General features: G+C 36.0%; 1 protein-coding gene across 15 annotated transcripts in view; it reads right to left on the reverse strand.

Annotated features, from left to right (window-relative positions):
* The window catches only part of Kmt2c (lysine methyltransferase 2C), a 217663-nt gene that overhangs the window by 77971 nt on the left and 124220 nt on the right, over positions 1-15472 (reverse strand). For all 15 annotated transcript variants that reach the window (XM_031380223.1, XM_031380221.1, XM_031380220.1 and 12 more), the window contains 9 exons: positions 11874-11993; positions 10134-10250; positions 6522-6623; positions 6260-6364; positions 3922-4103; positions 3618-3782; positions 2629-2738; positions 1983-2048; positions 815-1027 (listed from right to left, as the gene is read on the reverse strand). In XM_031380223.1, the coding sequence (XP_031236083.1) occupies positions 815-1027; positions 1983-2048; positions 2629-2738; positions 3618-3782; positions 3922-4103; positions 6260-6364; positions 6522-6623; positions 10134-10250; positions 11874-11993 (1180 nt within the window). The remainder of the gene's footprint in view (positions 1-814; positions 1028-1982; positions 2049-2628; positions 2739-3617; positions 3783-3921; positions 4104-6259; positions 6365-6521; positions 6624-10133; positions 10251-11873; positions 11994-15472) is intronic.

Consider the following 15472-nt stretch of genomic DNA (forward strand, 5'->3'; position numbering starts at 1 on the left):
AAGAGGAAACAGAGTACTCAAAAGGATACACTTCTGGGTTTTTTTTGTAATCTTTGTATATAACATCGCGAATTAAGTTCCAAGATTTATCTAGTTTGTCCAGTGATAAGACTTCAAGTTTTATTAAATACATATTAAATGTAATATGTATTTAATAAATATCTGAGTTATAAAACATGACTGGAAAATAATTATGCCTTTATTTCTGAGTCAAATGAAAATAATTACTCCAAAATAAACACACCTAATGTAATCATCTTGGAAATAAACAAAGATAATTTGTGTTATATTGAATGTTGCTATTAAACTCTTTGTTACATCACAATTTCACATAGAAAAACCTATTCTATTTTGATCAAGAAAATGTTTATAAATGTTACAAAGTTTAGGGAGGGCTTATGCTGACAAATCAGCAAACTGAAGTGAATTCCTCTGAATGACCTTACTCATACCTTACTCATAAGCTTCACAAGCAAAATGCTCTTAGAGATTTCAATCACAATCACAATCTCACACACACACACACACACACACACACACACACACACACACACACACCTAAGAACACTCAGAGCGGGCTGGCGAGATAGGTCAGCAGGTAAAACCACTGACTGCTCTTCCAAAGGTCCTGAGTTCAAATCCCAGCAACCCCATGGTGGCTCAGAACCACCTGTAATGAAATCTGATACTCTCTTCTGGTGCATCTGAAGACAGCTACAGTGTACTTATGTACAATAAATAAATCTTAAAAAAAAAAAAAAAAAAAAAGGAACACTCAGAGAGGAAGTGTCCCAAGAAAATTAATGAGCATTACCTCGACTATCATCCATTTCACCATCTCGTGAATGTTCTGACTGGATGTCTGGAGGGGTCTGAAGAACAGCCACACTATTCTGATTTATAATCTTCAATTTCAGTTTTGGCTTTGTACGTTTTCTCCTGGGAGCTGTGATTGTGAGGCTCTGTAGCTGACTCATCCCTGACTCAGTCAGACACACACCATCCTGGGTGTAGGTCTTAGGTGGGTCTAAGATTACAAACCCAAGGACACACATTGAAACTTTCATTTTAAACTGACTAATATTCCAAAATCTATATGGCAGGAAGATACAATTATATACTTATTCACAATTATCTATAAAATGCACAAACTGAAGATGTTCAATAACATTGAAAACACTGGTGAAAACACTTTTTAGGACTACAGGCAGAATCTATGTTAACAAAAAAGGGGGGTGGGTTAACTGAAAGCATCTCGGCTTCCATGAACTATGGCCACTTTCAGGAAGAAGACCCTGGAGCTACAGGTGCTGCTTCAATCACTCAAATAATAAGCGTTCTCCCAGTGAAGACCAAAATGTAAATAAGAGAAACAAATATCCTTCAGAAGCCCATGTGGAAAACCAGTATCAATCTGACCACCTACAAAGAGTAGGTGTACACACCTGCATCCTTAAATACAACGATATACATGTATTCAAACCCATGAATACACTGTTCTGTACTCTAGCTTAAAATATTAATAAGATCATAACTTCTGCAACCTTTAATGTGAAAACTGTTTATTAAAACAATTTCAATGTAATCCAAATGTCTTTATATCAGAAATATTGTGAAAATTGGTTAAAGGACAAATCTATCATAAAATGTCACACCATCATTCTAAGTTATCTGAGAAAAAAATTATAAAATATTAATTAATACTAAATGAGTGCTTACTTAAACAGGCTTGCTTTTTCTCCTTACTGACAACTAAGCAAGCACAATACTCAGCTGGAGTGAAGGCAAGCATGACACTAACAGTTAATCCAGAGAGCTATTATTTTCATTATTATTTTCATTATTTCCTGAAGCTTATAGGAATACTATCTCATCAAACTGGGATAACATAAACATTTTATACATTATTTAAGCATCAAGTCAGTTGATTAAGAATTAAGTATATGCATTTTCAAAAAGAAAACCATTTCTTTTTTTTTTACCTAGCTCTTTTACTTTTGTGACGATCTGTGCCACAAGAGAAGAGTCGCAGCAGTCTGAGGAAGGCACTGAACAGAAAAAGAACCAATCAGGAAATGTTTGAGAAAAAAGACTTCTACAGGATTAAAATTTCAGTGGCTGTATACATATCATTCAACAAATGTGTGAATACTACAGAATGTTAGTTCTTAATGAGGGGCTGGGGGAGAAAGGCTTGAGTATGCCAACCAAATACTGTATCTATGTGCTCCATCCCAACCCCAAAAGCAGCCTTTAGTTTTTTTCAAAGGCTGCTTTTGAGACAAGGTCTAACTATGTTACTGAGCCTGGCCTAGTATGCACCATGTAATACAGACTAGCTAAGCTTCACAATCCTGCTACCTCAGCATCCCCCAAGTGCTGAGATTACTGGTACCCACTATTATTTTCAGCTTCCAAAACAAGAACAAAACAAGGAGCATTGAGGAGAAAACACGCAGAGAATGAATGAGGGATTTCTGAATACAATAATCCAAGAGGTTAAACCTAGAGCAAAATTGTATTTTATATCTACTTTGCATATGCTTCATTTTTGTACAAAACAACTTCTATTTCATAAATCAGGGAGACACGGGGTAACATAACTCATAGATTATGTTACTATCTTACCATTAGACACAGGCATAAAGGGTCTGCACATGCTACAATCAAAACCAATGTCTGCTACATTTTCCACTTCCTCCTCAGTATTTAAGTTTTGACAAACTGCATGCATCCACCTAAAACAAAACACACGTACACATTTAAAAGAAGTGAGTATGCTAGAAACTGAACTCTTTTTAAAATCACAGCAGGGGCCTAAAGCCCTGAGTCTTCCCTAACTATGACTATTAACCCGCAAGATCCTTCCTTGTTCTGTGAAGTCAAGAAAAACCGGAATGAGAATAAGCACTAAGGAGAAAGCACGTGCACACTGTTAGGAGGACAGTACTCAACAGCAATCAAATGCTGAAAGACAAAGACAGGTCAGGCAAGAACATGGAAGAGAACAAATAGAAGTGTGTGTGTGTGTAATGTGCCACCCGCTGCATCTACCAAGGAACAGATGTGCTGCATGTATGTCAAGGAAAGAGGACCTTGCTTTAGAGCAGTCTGTAGCTGAGTGCTACAAAAACTACACAACTTATTACAAAGAATCCTGCACCACCAATGAATTAAAGCTAACACTATACATAGAGTACTGATAAAAAACAATGGAAGCAGTCTATACTTTGAAGGTGCACATACTAGTTAGGAAGATCAAGATCTTAAGTTTTAGGGGGAAATGGTGAGGAAAAAGAAGAGTGTAGGGAAAACATTTTTAAAATCTACCCAAAAGATTGAGAAATTCTCTACAAAAATGTATATATGCAAACACTAATTATGCATCTCATTTCAAGAGACTGATAAACCATCAAAAGGTGCTCCAATTGAAAACAAAGTATCTAAAATTAAAAAATTTAAAAATAGTAGTCTGAAAGCTTCTAATAGACTAAAAATCTAGAAAGCAAAGTTTTGTTCCCTAAATTTATGATCAAGTAAAGTAATTTTCTAAGTTCCTTTACTACATTTGAGAAAACTGCTTTAAAGACAGCAGAGGAGGTAAAGGAGCCCAGTACCTATCACACTGTCTACACTGCAGAATGAGGTCCTCTTCTCTGTAGTTCCGACAGCAGACAGGGCAGGAGGACAGGCTGGCACAAGGAGCACACTGTGTGTAATTGTTTTGCCATTCACATCTCAAGCCTGCAGATGTTGCTCCACAGTGTCTGCACCAAACACACCTGAAATCCAAAGCCCCGCGAAAGTATCAGGATTATTTTCATATTAAAGTGTAAAGCTTTGAGAAGCTACAAGTACACAGAACAAGAGCAGAAGTTCAGAACTTGAAAGACTGGCAAAGTAATATGAAATATAGGGTACCATTTGCATTTCCAGCCTCCTTTGGGAACTGTCTGCAATGGAGGGTCTAGGCAGTAGGTATGATAGCTTATGTCACAGTCATCACACAGCAAGAGTCTTCCAGGGTCAGTTGCCTTCCCACAGGCCTCACACACAGTGCATTCTAGACATCTCCAACCTTTGCTAAGAACCACTTTAGTGATCTGGAAAAGAAAAGTCCATTATGACTGCTTTATATATTTAACTTAGAAATCAATTTTGTTTAACTAGGATACTGCATGAATTTCCACTGTGCAATCATTCACACACACACACACACACACACACACACACCAGGGGCAAGTAAACACTACTACGCTCAAATACTCAATAGGACAGATACCTCTGCATACTTTTTGGAGCCCACCTGATCAACATAACCATTGAGTCACCATAACTGTTCAATGCTTCCATTATTTTTATATGGAATACCATATGTATTTATTTACATATGATTTTAAAGCTGAGTAAGCTGCCCTAATACTATTGACAGGATTTGAAACTACATCAACAAAATCTCTATACATGATATTTCTATGAATGAGATTAAATGCTTCTGAAATTTATGGTTATAGTATGATACTTATCTACCAAATAAAATACCAAATAGTTTCTTTGAAATCAATTGTTCCCTACCAAAGAGAGGGAAAATTATTACAACAAAATACTAAGTTCTCAGGACATTTTATGGTCCTTCAGGAATTTCAGGTCATAAGGTTGGCACTTCCATAGCTTACCTTTACTCATTTATTTATGACCTGAATTGGCAGGACTTTTGAGAAAGAATCTCTACATCCCTAGTAAAATCCTCAAAGAAGCTACACCATGAAAAATTAATGTGCCAGGCACTGGTGGCATACGCCTTTAATCCCAGTACTTGGGAGGCAAATCTCAACACATTTTGAATATGAAGACACAATGAAGAAATAGTTTCTTCTATGCACGTATAACATTTTTCACACTGGCATTAAATAATTTGGGATTTAAGTGTATTCACTTTGCATTAAATATAGTAGTAGCATTGCTCTTTAGCTATAAGGAGAAAATGTATGTGAAGAAGGGTTGAGGAAAAAGGGCTCCCTAAATGTGGGAGAAACACGGAAAGTCATACAAATGTATGACTACAAGCTACTAGTTGTTCTGTAGTCAAGAACAAAAGAATGGAGTAAACTAACCTCTCCGTAAACAGCTATAAGATAAACCGTTCTAAGAGTAAATATCATGTTCCACAAACATGGAAATATTATTGATAGTTTTTTCACTGTTTAAAATTAGCATTTTCTTGATGCTTAGCTTCAAAGAATTTTTGCTATTTTGAAAATGTTTAAAATATACTTACTGAAAAAATAATTTCTCTTCTAGAAACATGTTGTCTAACTATAAGTTTACTTAAAAAAATGTACACAGATATATAATGCATTTTAAATACTCTCTCACTACGTCAGGTGGTGTCATATAAGGGCTCTTGAATATATTTCTTAATGATTCATTTTTAATATTTTATGCTCTTTTACTATGCTTAATCACCAAACAATATTTTGTTTTGAAACAATTTAGTATTCAACATTAGATATAGGATCCTCAGTTATGGATAGTAATGTTCATTAATGACATTTTTAGGATATGAAAGGATATAAAAGGATATAAAACTTGAACAAATTTTTTTATGTATTACTTGATTCTCAAACTACTCAATATTATTTATGTGTTTGATGTATAAAATGCATTTAAATAATAAAAAATTTAAGGAAAAAAAAAACACCAAAAAAATGAATAGGTTTTTTTTAAGAGTAAATAACTACATTTTAATGCCTTTTCAATACAATGCCAGGATAATTTGCATAAATCAAGAACACAGAATTTTAGGAACTAATTTATTGGGACAACAAACACTTAGAAACAGTATTTAAAGTACTAAAATACTGCCACATATGCATAATAGCAATAAGCACTTGATTTAAATATTGGCATATCATATATAATAATTAGTTTTAAGAACTGAGACAATCTTTTTAGTACTAACACAAAATAAAAATTCATTGCTAGGACTCTGGATATAGCTTGAAGGGTAAAGGCCCCGGTACCAAGTCTGGTAATTTAAGGTGATCCCCACGACCCACATAGAGGGTAGAAAAAGAGAACCAACTCCTACAAGTTATTCTTTGACTTCCAAATGTCCACATGCACGCATGTTCAGGGGCACACAAACATGCATGCACGTGTACACATACACACACAAAGGCACACATGCATATAAATAGACAGAACAAATTCTTTATTAAAAATAATTTGTTAACTCATTTAATTTAAGTCCATTTACCTTAATACTGACGCAATATGGATGGTAACACTGACCACACTGTGAACAGGCAAGCAGCCTTCCTTCTGCTCCTTGGCCAAAACTGCCACAAACTACACACATATCCTGAAAATTAGTAACATGGAAAGCTAATTTAAATTGCAGATAATTGTAAGATTACACAGATTTTAAAAATATATTCTTAATTAACATAGTACTATAGCCTCTAACTGGCAGATGGTATAGATTAAAATGGAGAAGAATTGAAAAATGGAAATCAAACCTGATGCAAAGTGAACTTGTCACTACTAGAAAACAAAACAACTGTATTGTGCATAGAGTTTTCTTCTTCATCTTTATTTGATGAAATATCTGCAGCAGACACCTACAAAAAGCAAAGACACCAACCATGAAGCTATGTTACTTACTTGTAGTACTTTCTTTTAAATACTAACTTAACTAAAAATTCTTATCCAAATACAGTTTTTGTCCATGTCTAGACTAACAATTATACATAATATTAATAGAGAAATACTTTGACTCATAGTCAGGCATGGTAGTGTATATCAATAATTATCGCACTAAGAAACCTAAGGCAGGAGGATGGTAAATTTGAGGCTAGCCTGACTACATAGCAAGTCCCTGTCTTTAAAAATAAGTCATGATCATTTTTTTTTTAAATTCACAACAGTGATTACTTTAGATGTACAGGTGCCACAGATAGGAACAAATGAGAACCCTAAAGTCTGTCTTCAATAATACTTTATTATCCAAAAATTCTAATCATTAAACGACAAAATTACAGCATTTGGAAATACATGCAAATCGCTTTTAGTGCCACTTGACGACAGCAATGTGATTAGTTGAAACTGGAATATACTACAGTACACATAGGAGTCATCAAAACTCAGTACCAGCTTTGAGAGAGTATATAAACAGCTAGCTATCAACCTTATGTACACTACATGGGGAAATGGTGATGACTCAAACATAGGAGTCACGAGGCACATTAAAATTAACTTTCTTAGTTCACTATAACTTTTGAAATGGAGCTCCCAGGGGGTTTAAATTGCATATGTGGTTTCCTACTCATTCCTATGAAATGGCATTACTTTAGAATATTATTATCATTAGTTTATCAAAATGTCAGTATTAGTAGAACAATTACCAACCAGGGTGCTCATTTTTTAATTTAATTATGCTTCACCAAACCAACTGGCACCATGCCCACACAAAAGCTCTGATTTAGAAGAATAGGGAACCAGGAGGCCAATACTAAAATACTAAAATATGATCCTCTTCCCTTAAAAAAACTATAACCTACACCTAACATGTTATAGTCAAGGTCAAAACATAAGTAATAAAATAATTTTATTGGGGAATGGCAAAAATTTTAACTAAAAATATATTACTGTAACATATTCAAATTTATTGATTAAATCAGATTTAATCAATAATACTAATGTGATGTTATGGTCATGGCATATGGATACAGAAATTGTGGTACATCTACACAGCTATTAAAAACAATGAATTTATGAAATTCTTAGGGAAATGGATGGATCTGGAGACTATCATCCTGAGTGAGTTAACCCAATCACAAAAGAACACACATGGTATGCTCTCTCTGATAAGTGGTTATTAGCCCAGAAGTTCGGAATACAGGAAGAATAACCCACAAACCACAAGAAACTCAAGAAGACCAAAATGTGGACATTTCATTTCTTCTTAAAAGGGGAAACAAAATACCCACGGAAGGAGTTGTAGAGACTAACTATGAAGCAGAGACTGAAGTAAGGACAAGCCAGCCTGATATAGCTACCCCCTGAGAGGCTCTAACAGTACCTGACTTATACAGATGTAGAGGCTCACAGCCATCCATTGAACTGAGTACAGGGTCCCCAATGAAGGAGTTAGAGAAAGAACCAAAGGAGCTGAAGGGTTTGCAGCCCCTTAGGATGAACAACAATATAAACTAACTAGTACCTCAGAGCTCCCAGGGACTAAACCACCAACCAAGGACTATACATGGTGGGACTGATTGCTCTGGCAGCATGTGTATAGTAGAGGATTGCAGAGTCGATCATCAATGGGAGGAAAGGCCCTTGGCCCTGTGAAGGTTCTGTGCCCCAGTGTAGGGGAATGCCAGGGCCAATAAGTGGGAGAGGGTGGGGTGGCAAGCAGGGGGAGAGGGGAGGCAACAGGGGTTTGTTCTTGTTGTTTTTTGGGGTTTTTTTTTTTGTTTTTTTGTTTTGTTTTTGAGGGGAAATTGGGAAAGGAGAAATCATATGACATGTAAATAAAGAAAGTATCTAATTAAAAATAAAAAAATAAAATAAAATTCTTTGTTTAGTGCAAAAAAACAAAACTAACAAAAAACAACTTTAAAAACTTCTGATGACTACAGCTATAGAGAAAACCATTAAACAACATAATATTTAACCCTGAGGCATGACCAAAACTTCTGAAGTAAATTTTAACATGTGAACTGACATCAACTTGCATCAGTCCCAAGTGCTAAGACCTATGGAAACTCAGAGCAGTCATGCAATGAAGAGAAGGGCTGAAAGAGAAGCTGGGAACCAGGACTTCAGCGATTCCTGGGAAGTTGGAAGAGCTGAATGTCTTCACTACCTTGATTGTAACGTGGTTTTCAAGGGCTAATTAAAGTATGCATTGCGTGTGTGTCAAATATCTGTACCATATACCAATTATATATAAGTCTATTTTGAGTTTGACTGTTTTGAGACAGGGTCCCATTATGTAGTCACTGCTAACCCGGAACTCACTGTAAATCAAACAGACCACAAATTCACATGATTGAGCCTCTCAGGTGCTATGATTAAAGGTGTGAACCACCATGCCCATAAATAAATGTGTTTTCAATTTACTTCATATAAAACACAAAGGACCAGAATCCCAGTTTTCTTGCTTCTAGTTAGTAGTAAAACTGAGTGATTTCATGCTTTTTGAACTTAAAATGGCATTTTATAAAGCTGAAAAACAAAATTTCAGTTAAATAATAAAGGTTCTAATAAATATTTGCCAATATTTATAAAATCTATATTTTTCCTTCTGTTGCTGTGTCTCTCTTAGCTTTGGCTGTGCTGGGGCTCTTTAAGAGACCGTCCTGCCTCTGCCTTCAGAAAGCTGAGAACAGACTGCATCAGCACAGCCAAATCACATAGACTTTACAATGCACAATTAAAAGAAACCTCAAAATGTGTCAATCAGTAGTTCTCAATCCAAAATAGTCATAAAATCTTGGATATCACTGGAATCTGTATTTACCTACAGCATTTCTCAGGTTTGTTTTTCTTTTTTTTCCTATAGGTCTTATAGCAATTGTAATAAAAAATATGGGAGTTGAAGAAATGATGGCTCAGTACATAAGAGTACATATTATTCTTGCAGAGGACATGAATTCAATTCTCAGCAACCATGTCACATGACTCACAACCACTTGAAACTCCAGTTCCAGAAGATATGATGCCATATTCTGAATTCCCAGGGCACCAGGTACACACATACAAAAAGAAAAATACTCATATACATGAAATAAATTTGACTTTTAAAAAGGAATTCAATAATAGTATATTTTAATAAAAAAAGAAAATACACTAAAAATTGTAGAGGTTGGCATAAAAAGATGTCAAAGAAGAAAGGAAGAAAAGGATGATAAATCAGAAAACAAAAGGAGCTAAGCAGACTTCCAAAATAAAACAAACCGTTATCAAGCAGAAACACTGTAAACCAAAAAAAGAAAGAAAGAAAGAAACATTTTAAAATGTAAAGGGATGAGACTGCTCCTGGGACTCTTAGGATGGAAACAACTTGTTATAAATCAGAGTATCACCATTAATAGCTACTGGAATAAGAAGATCAAAAGTCTCACCCCAGGTAATACAACAGCTCCAATTCCACTCTTTAGTTTAGACCTGCCTCTGCCACCTCGTCCTGACAGCCCAGCACCACGAGGTCTCCGCTTTCCAGGAAATCCAGACCCTCGGCCCTGCATAACAGACACAGAAGTTAACATTTAATAAAAGCACAGATGTCAGTGAAATAAAACATTTTATTAATTGTTACACAAATATTTACCTTTTTACATAATTAGATGATACATATTAATAGACCAGACTTACTATTTCTATCCATAACTTAGAAATAAAACTACTTAAAGCTTTGGAATTTGCCTCTATCACCCTGAGTGCTTCATATCAGCAGGCCTTACCACTATTTTTAACTCTCTACATCTTTATTCTAGGTGGTTAGAGTCACTATCCTTATACAGACATCTCTGCGTGCACAGACTCTCTTCAGTACAAAGTGGGTATCAAGAAAAACTATATTCTCGGAGAGGAGAGTAACAGGAACATTTACTGGGCACAGATGAACAAGTCTGCCACATTTTCACCTGATGGACTTCATCCATTTCATAAACTTAGCCCATTTCCTACTGAGCAGCACAGGCTCAGGATCAAAGCACTAGGCTTATGTTGGAAGACTAAGATATCACATGAATAAAGGGAAGGGGCTTCGTTTTTCCCTTCGGTTTCAGTAAGTACAAACACCCCCACATCCAAGCTGCCTCTCCTTGTACTCTCACCCTGTTCTTGGGGTCCTTGAGAGTCCTCAGCTCTGAACAAAGGATAGACAGGGTAGGACTGCACTGACAAGTTGTCTTCAATAGGAATGGAAGGGTGGCTTGTGGCAGGGAAGAGTATGGGGAAGTAAGTGAAAACTGGCAGCATTTGCTACAAAAGCATTTTTAAAAATCATGGTTTATTCTCTTAAATATGGTATGGTGGCATGTGGCTATAATCCCAGCACTTGTGAGTCAGAAGGATTTGGACAGAATTCAAGGCCAGGTTGAGCTACACAATGAAACCAATCTCTAATCAATCACTTAATTAAAACGAATTACCTAAAATTATGCCACATTATCTTGGATGATTACAGCTATCTGGATTAGCATAAACGTGCCCTTCCAATTTTAATAGAAATTAAGAAAATATACTCTGAAAGTCTTCTGCAATCTTTCAGTAGTCTAACTTAAACAGCTCTATTCTAGAAACAACTAAATAGAGAAGTTAAGGGAAAAACCACCTCCTTTAGTCAATAAAGTATTTTGATTTTTGAGATGATTATTTTTTGAACTTTTTCTGCTTCAAACTATATCACATTACTTGATGTTAAGTACTTGATCAAGAAATAAAAGTATCATTAGCTTGTGACATGGGAATGCTCTGTGACTATGAGGTGAGCATGCACAATGAAGCTTCCAGACACTGTAGTACATTTCCTCTGTCTGTATGTAATTAATTCAATTTATGATATAATAAATGAGCAAGTCCCAAAATGACACCTTGTTCTATGTGACAAGAATTTTCCCTTCAAAGAAATACTTATAACAACAACAAAAAATTATTCAGACTAGGAGGCATTAAAAATATATCTTTAAATACAATTTAACTTCCTCCTTATTTAAATCTTTAAGTGAAAAATGTTACAATGCGTGTTTTGAGAGTGGCTCTGGAAGCTGAATCTAGAAAAAAGGTTAATTTTTAACATCAAATAGAACAAAACAAACCAGAAAGAAATGACACATGAATGTAAATGCAATTTTATTTACCACTTTGATGCTCCAAATGGCACTGCCAGAAAGCTGCCTGGGTTTAAAAATTTCCCGGCCTTCTGAAATGTCTGGGGACCAGGAAGGTGGGCTCACCGTATTATGGTTACTCCAAGCCCCCTAGGATATGGCAGGTGAGAAAATAGATGTATAAAACTCAGCAACATAAAAATCAAAGCCAGCAACTAAAAAATTTTAGGAGAGCAAAAGCAAATGCAAACGTATGGAAAATTAGGGCAAATTGCTTTAAGTTTAGGAAAATAAACTTATCACCTAAAGTGACTTTAACTCAAATGTTTGCAGGTATAATTTACATTAAATATTTAAGTGGAAATATCATACAATAAAGTGAAATAAAAGTCAAGGTTAATGTAGAAGTCAGTCACAGTCTAAGAATTTACACAGGAAGAAAAGGAAGGGACAACCTAACGGAGTGCTGTGTTCATCACTAGTACAAACACTCAGCCAGCAGCTAAGATACAGCTCAGGTGAGTGCATGGACACTGGATGATTTATACAAGCTCAGGTGAGTGCATGGACACTGGATGATTCTTATTGACGGGAATATCTTAAGAGTAAGTAGACCCAAGGAATTAATTTGAATAGTTAAGAGATTTATTAAAGCAAATTGTCCTAAATTTGCAAATTAAAATGACTAAGGCACCTAACATACAAGAACCAATGTCTCATAGTTAAAATAAAATGAAAGCATTTCACTTCCAAGTAACCACACTGAGCAATCTCAGTTAATCTGATGAAGCTACTAAAGAGCAAGAACAATGTTTATTCCAGCAAGGTAACAGTTTAAAGAAAAACCAAAGAAATGTCAAACAACAAAGACTCTATTTTGAATGAGGCAATTTAAGAATTTTACCAGTTAGATGACAAAATCTTAAAACAAGATATATTGTACTTACCATGCTTCTAGAACATTATCAAACTAGTAAGAATACCAGTAATAAAAAAATGCAATCAGCAATTTAAATAACCAAAAATGAGAGCATGACTACCAACTCACAATGATGAGACAATTCATGAAGTTTAGAAGGAAAAAAAAAAATAAGAAACAGAAAAGGAAAAACTAACTCAAACTAAGCAGGCAAAAGTCTTAAGGCCAGCACCATCACCAGCCTCTTTATCTGTTTTATGGTCTCTTCCTTAAAAGAGATAGTCACTTCCCTAACCACACTTTACCAGAGCTCAGTTAACAAGGACACAGACAGACTTCTCAGCATAGTACAGCCAGTGACTCCTGCTCACTGCAGCACTTTCCCCCGCATCTGTGTCTGCACCACCATCCCTGCAGTAATCAAGGGGCCCTAGGAACCTCCATGTTGCCCAAAGTTCATTCTTGGTTCTCATTTTACTCAAGACAGTTCTACTAATCTGGTAGTAGTACACCTCTCTCCATGATTATTTCCCTCCATTTCCTATGCAAGTTCTTCCTCAATGACTCCTAAAGCCCCCAAATTTCCTAGGTGCTGAAGCCTAAATCCTAAACACATTTTACAGCGAAAGTTTGAAATGTCATATTGCAAACAGTTCTACACTCAGTTTCTAGTTCTAACTTTTTCTAACATCCCCAAGCAAGTATTTAACTTTTTTCCATTTCTTTAATACATCCATCTTGTTAAGAAAAATAAACTTCTATGGAAATGTGAATGAGAATGGATCCTGTAGGCCCAGAAACATATGTCTGAGCACTTGGTATCCAGTTGGATAAAGTGCTTGGGAAGAACTGGGAAATATGACATTGAAGGAGGAGGTGTGTCACTGGGGGACGAGGTTTGAATTTTCAAAAGATTTGCACCATTCCTAGTATGTTCTCTCTGACTCAGCTTGTGGATGAAGATGCGAGCGCTCAGCTACTGCCCCAGTGCCGTGTCTGCCTGACTGCTCTCATGTTCTCAACCATGATGCTCATGGAATCTAACCCATTGAAACTATAAACCTCAAATAAACCCTTTCTTCTATAAACTGCCTTGGTCATGGTGCCTTCTCAAAACAACAGAAAAGTAACTAGACAACCTCTAACATATATCACATCTAAAATCTCTCCCATAGCTGATTTGTTTGTTAGTCTTTCTCATTTTTATAATGGCATCTAGTCTTCCAGTCAAAGGCATGTTCTCTGCCCTTCTTATCTGTTTTCTATCAACCCTTCCACTCAAATCATTAGCAAACTCAGAACTGATCTCATTTGTCTCTGGCCATTACACTCTCCTCAGCACTTCCACCGCCAGCATTTAAGTCGTGCCTGCCACTGTCTTGTATACCATCTGCTCTAACAGTCAGGTATTTCTGCTTCCTTCCACCCCATTAGAGTTTCCTCAAGACTTTCTCTGCCCAGCAGCTAGATTCATTCTAAGAAATATAAATCTCACCTAACAAGAAACTAACCTATTTTTAACCTTCTGATTGTGCCTCAATTCACTTAAAAGGCAAACCTTTCCAGCTGCTTCCTCCCCCTTTCCCCCACTATATATATATTTCCTCCCTGTGTGTGCATTCATTCTGCCCTGGCTTCCTTACTGCCCTTCAAACATACTGTACTATCAATATCAACAGTCAGGGTCCAACTGACACAGCTACTTCCCCCTTCCAATCTTTTAAAAACTGGATGGATACTTCTAACCCTTCAGTTAAGGCCTTGGGTATTTCCTTGTCAGAAGGCCTTCCCTGTAGCACCATGAGTGAGCCAGTCTTCCTTACTGGATCTGTAGGCTTCTCTCGTAGCATCACTGAGATGCTCTGCACCCTATCACTGTATTTAGTGGTGGAAAAGTATAGGCAAGATATAGCTCAGTCTAGTCCTCACAACTTCCATGGCCTTTCACTTAAGGATAGTTCCTTAATGCACAACTGAAGTTCTTTTTGATCTTTTAACATTACATACGTACTACAAATTATCATAAAAAGTAAAACTCCAGGATAAAAATAGTGTTAAATTCTTTTCATAAATAAGAATTTTCTGGTGACTATGTTTTATTCATCATAATTTAGGTTAGTTTTGATGCCAAAATTGTATCCCATTTCAAATAGTATTTACATTTCACATAACAAAGCTGGGCAGTGGTGGCACGCGGCTTTAATCCCAGCACTTGGGAGGTAGAGGCAGGCAGATTTCTGAGTTTGAGGCCAGCCTGGTCTACAGAGTGAGCTCCAGGACAGCCAGGACTACACAAAAAAATCCTGTCTTGAAAAAACAAAACAGAAAAAGAGAAAGAAAAACATTTCACATAACATGGATGAACAAATTGAAGAGCTTTCAAAATCAAGAAAATCTGGATGTCGATAGAGGAATAATTAGGAAACTACTTGGCTGCTATGAAGAATTTATGTAATAAAAGCTAGATAGTTGCCTAATGAAGTTTAATAAGTGTATTATCATAGGGCACAAGAAGATAAATTATATTCAATTTAAAAAGGAACTAAAGAAAAATCATGATTATATACATATATATATATATATATGAGAGAGAGAGACAAAGAAAAAAAATTACCTAATATATCTTTTAGACCTTAAAACTGAAATACTGCCGGGCGGTGGTGGCGCACGCCTTTAATCCCAGCACTTGGGAGGCAGAGGCAGGCGGATT

The sequence above is a fragment of the Mastomys coucha genome, unplaced genomic scaffold (assembly GCF_008632895.1).
Source record: "Mastomys coucha isolate ucsf_1 unplaced genomic scaffold, UCSF_Mcou_1 pScaffold19, whole genome shotgun sequence".
In the NCBI taxonomy this organism is placed as follows: Eukaryota; Metazoa; Chordata; class Mammalia; order Rodentia; family Muridae; genus Mastomys; species Mastomys coucha.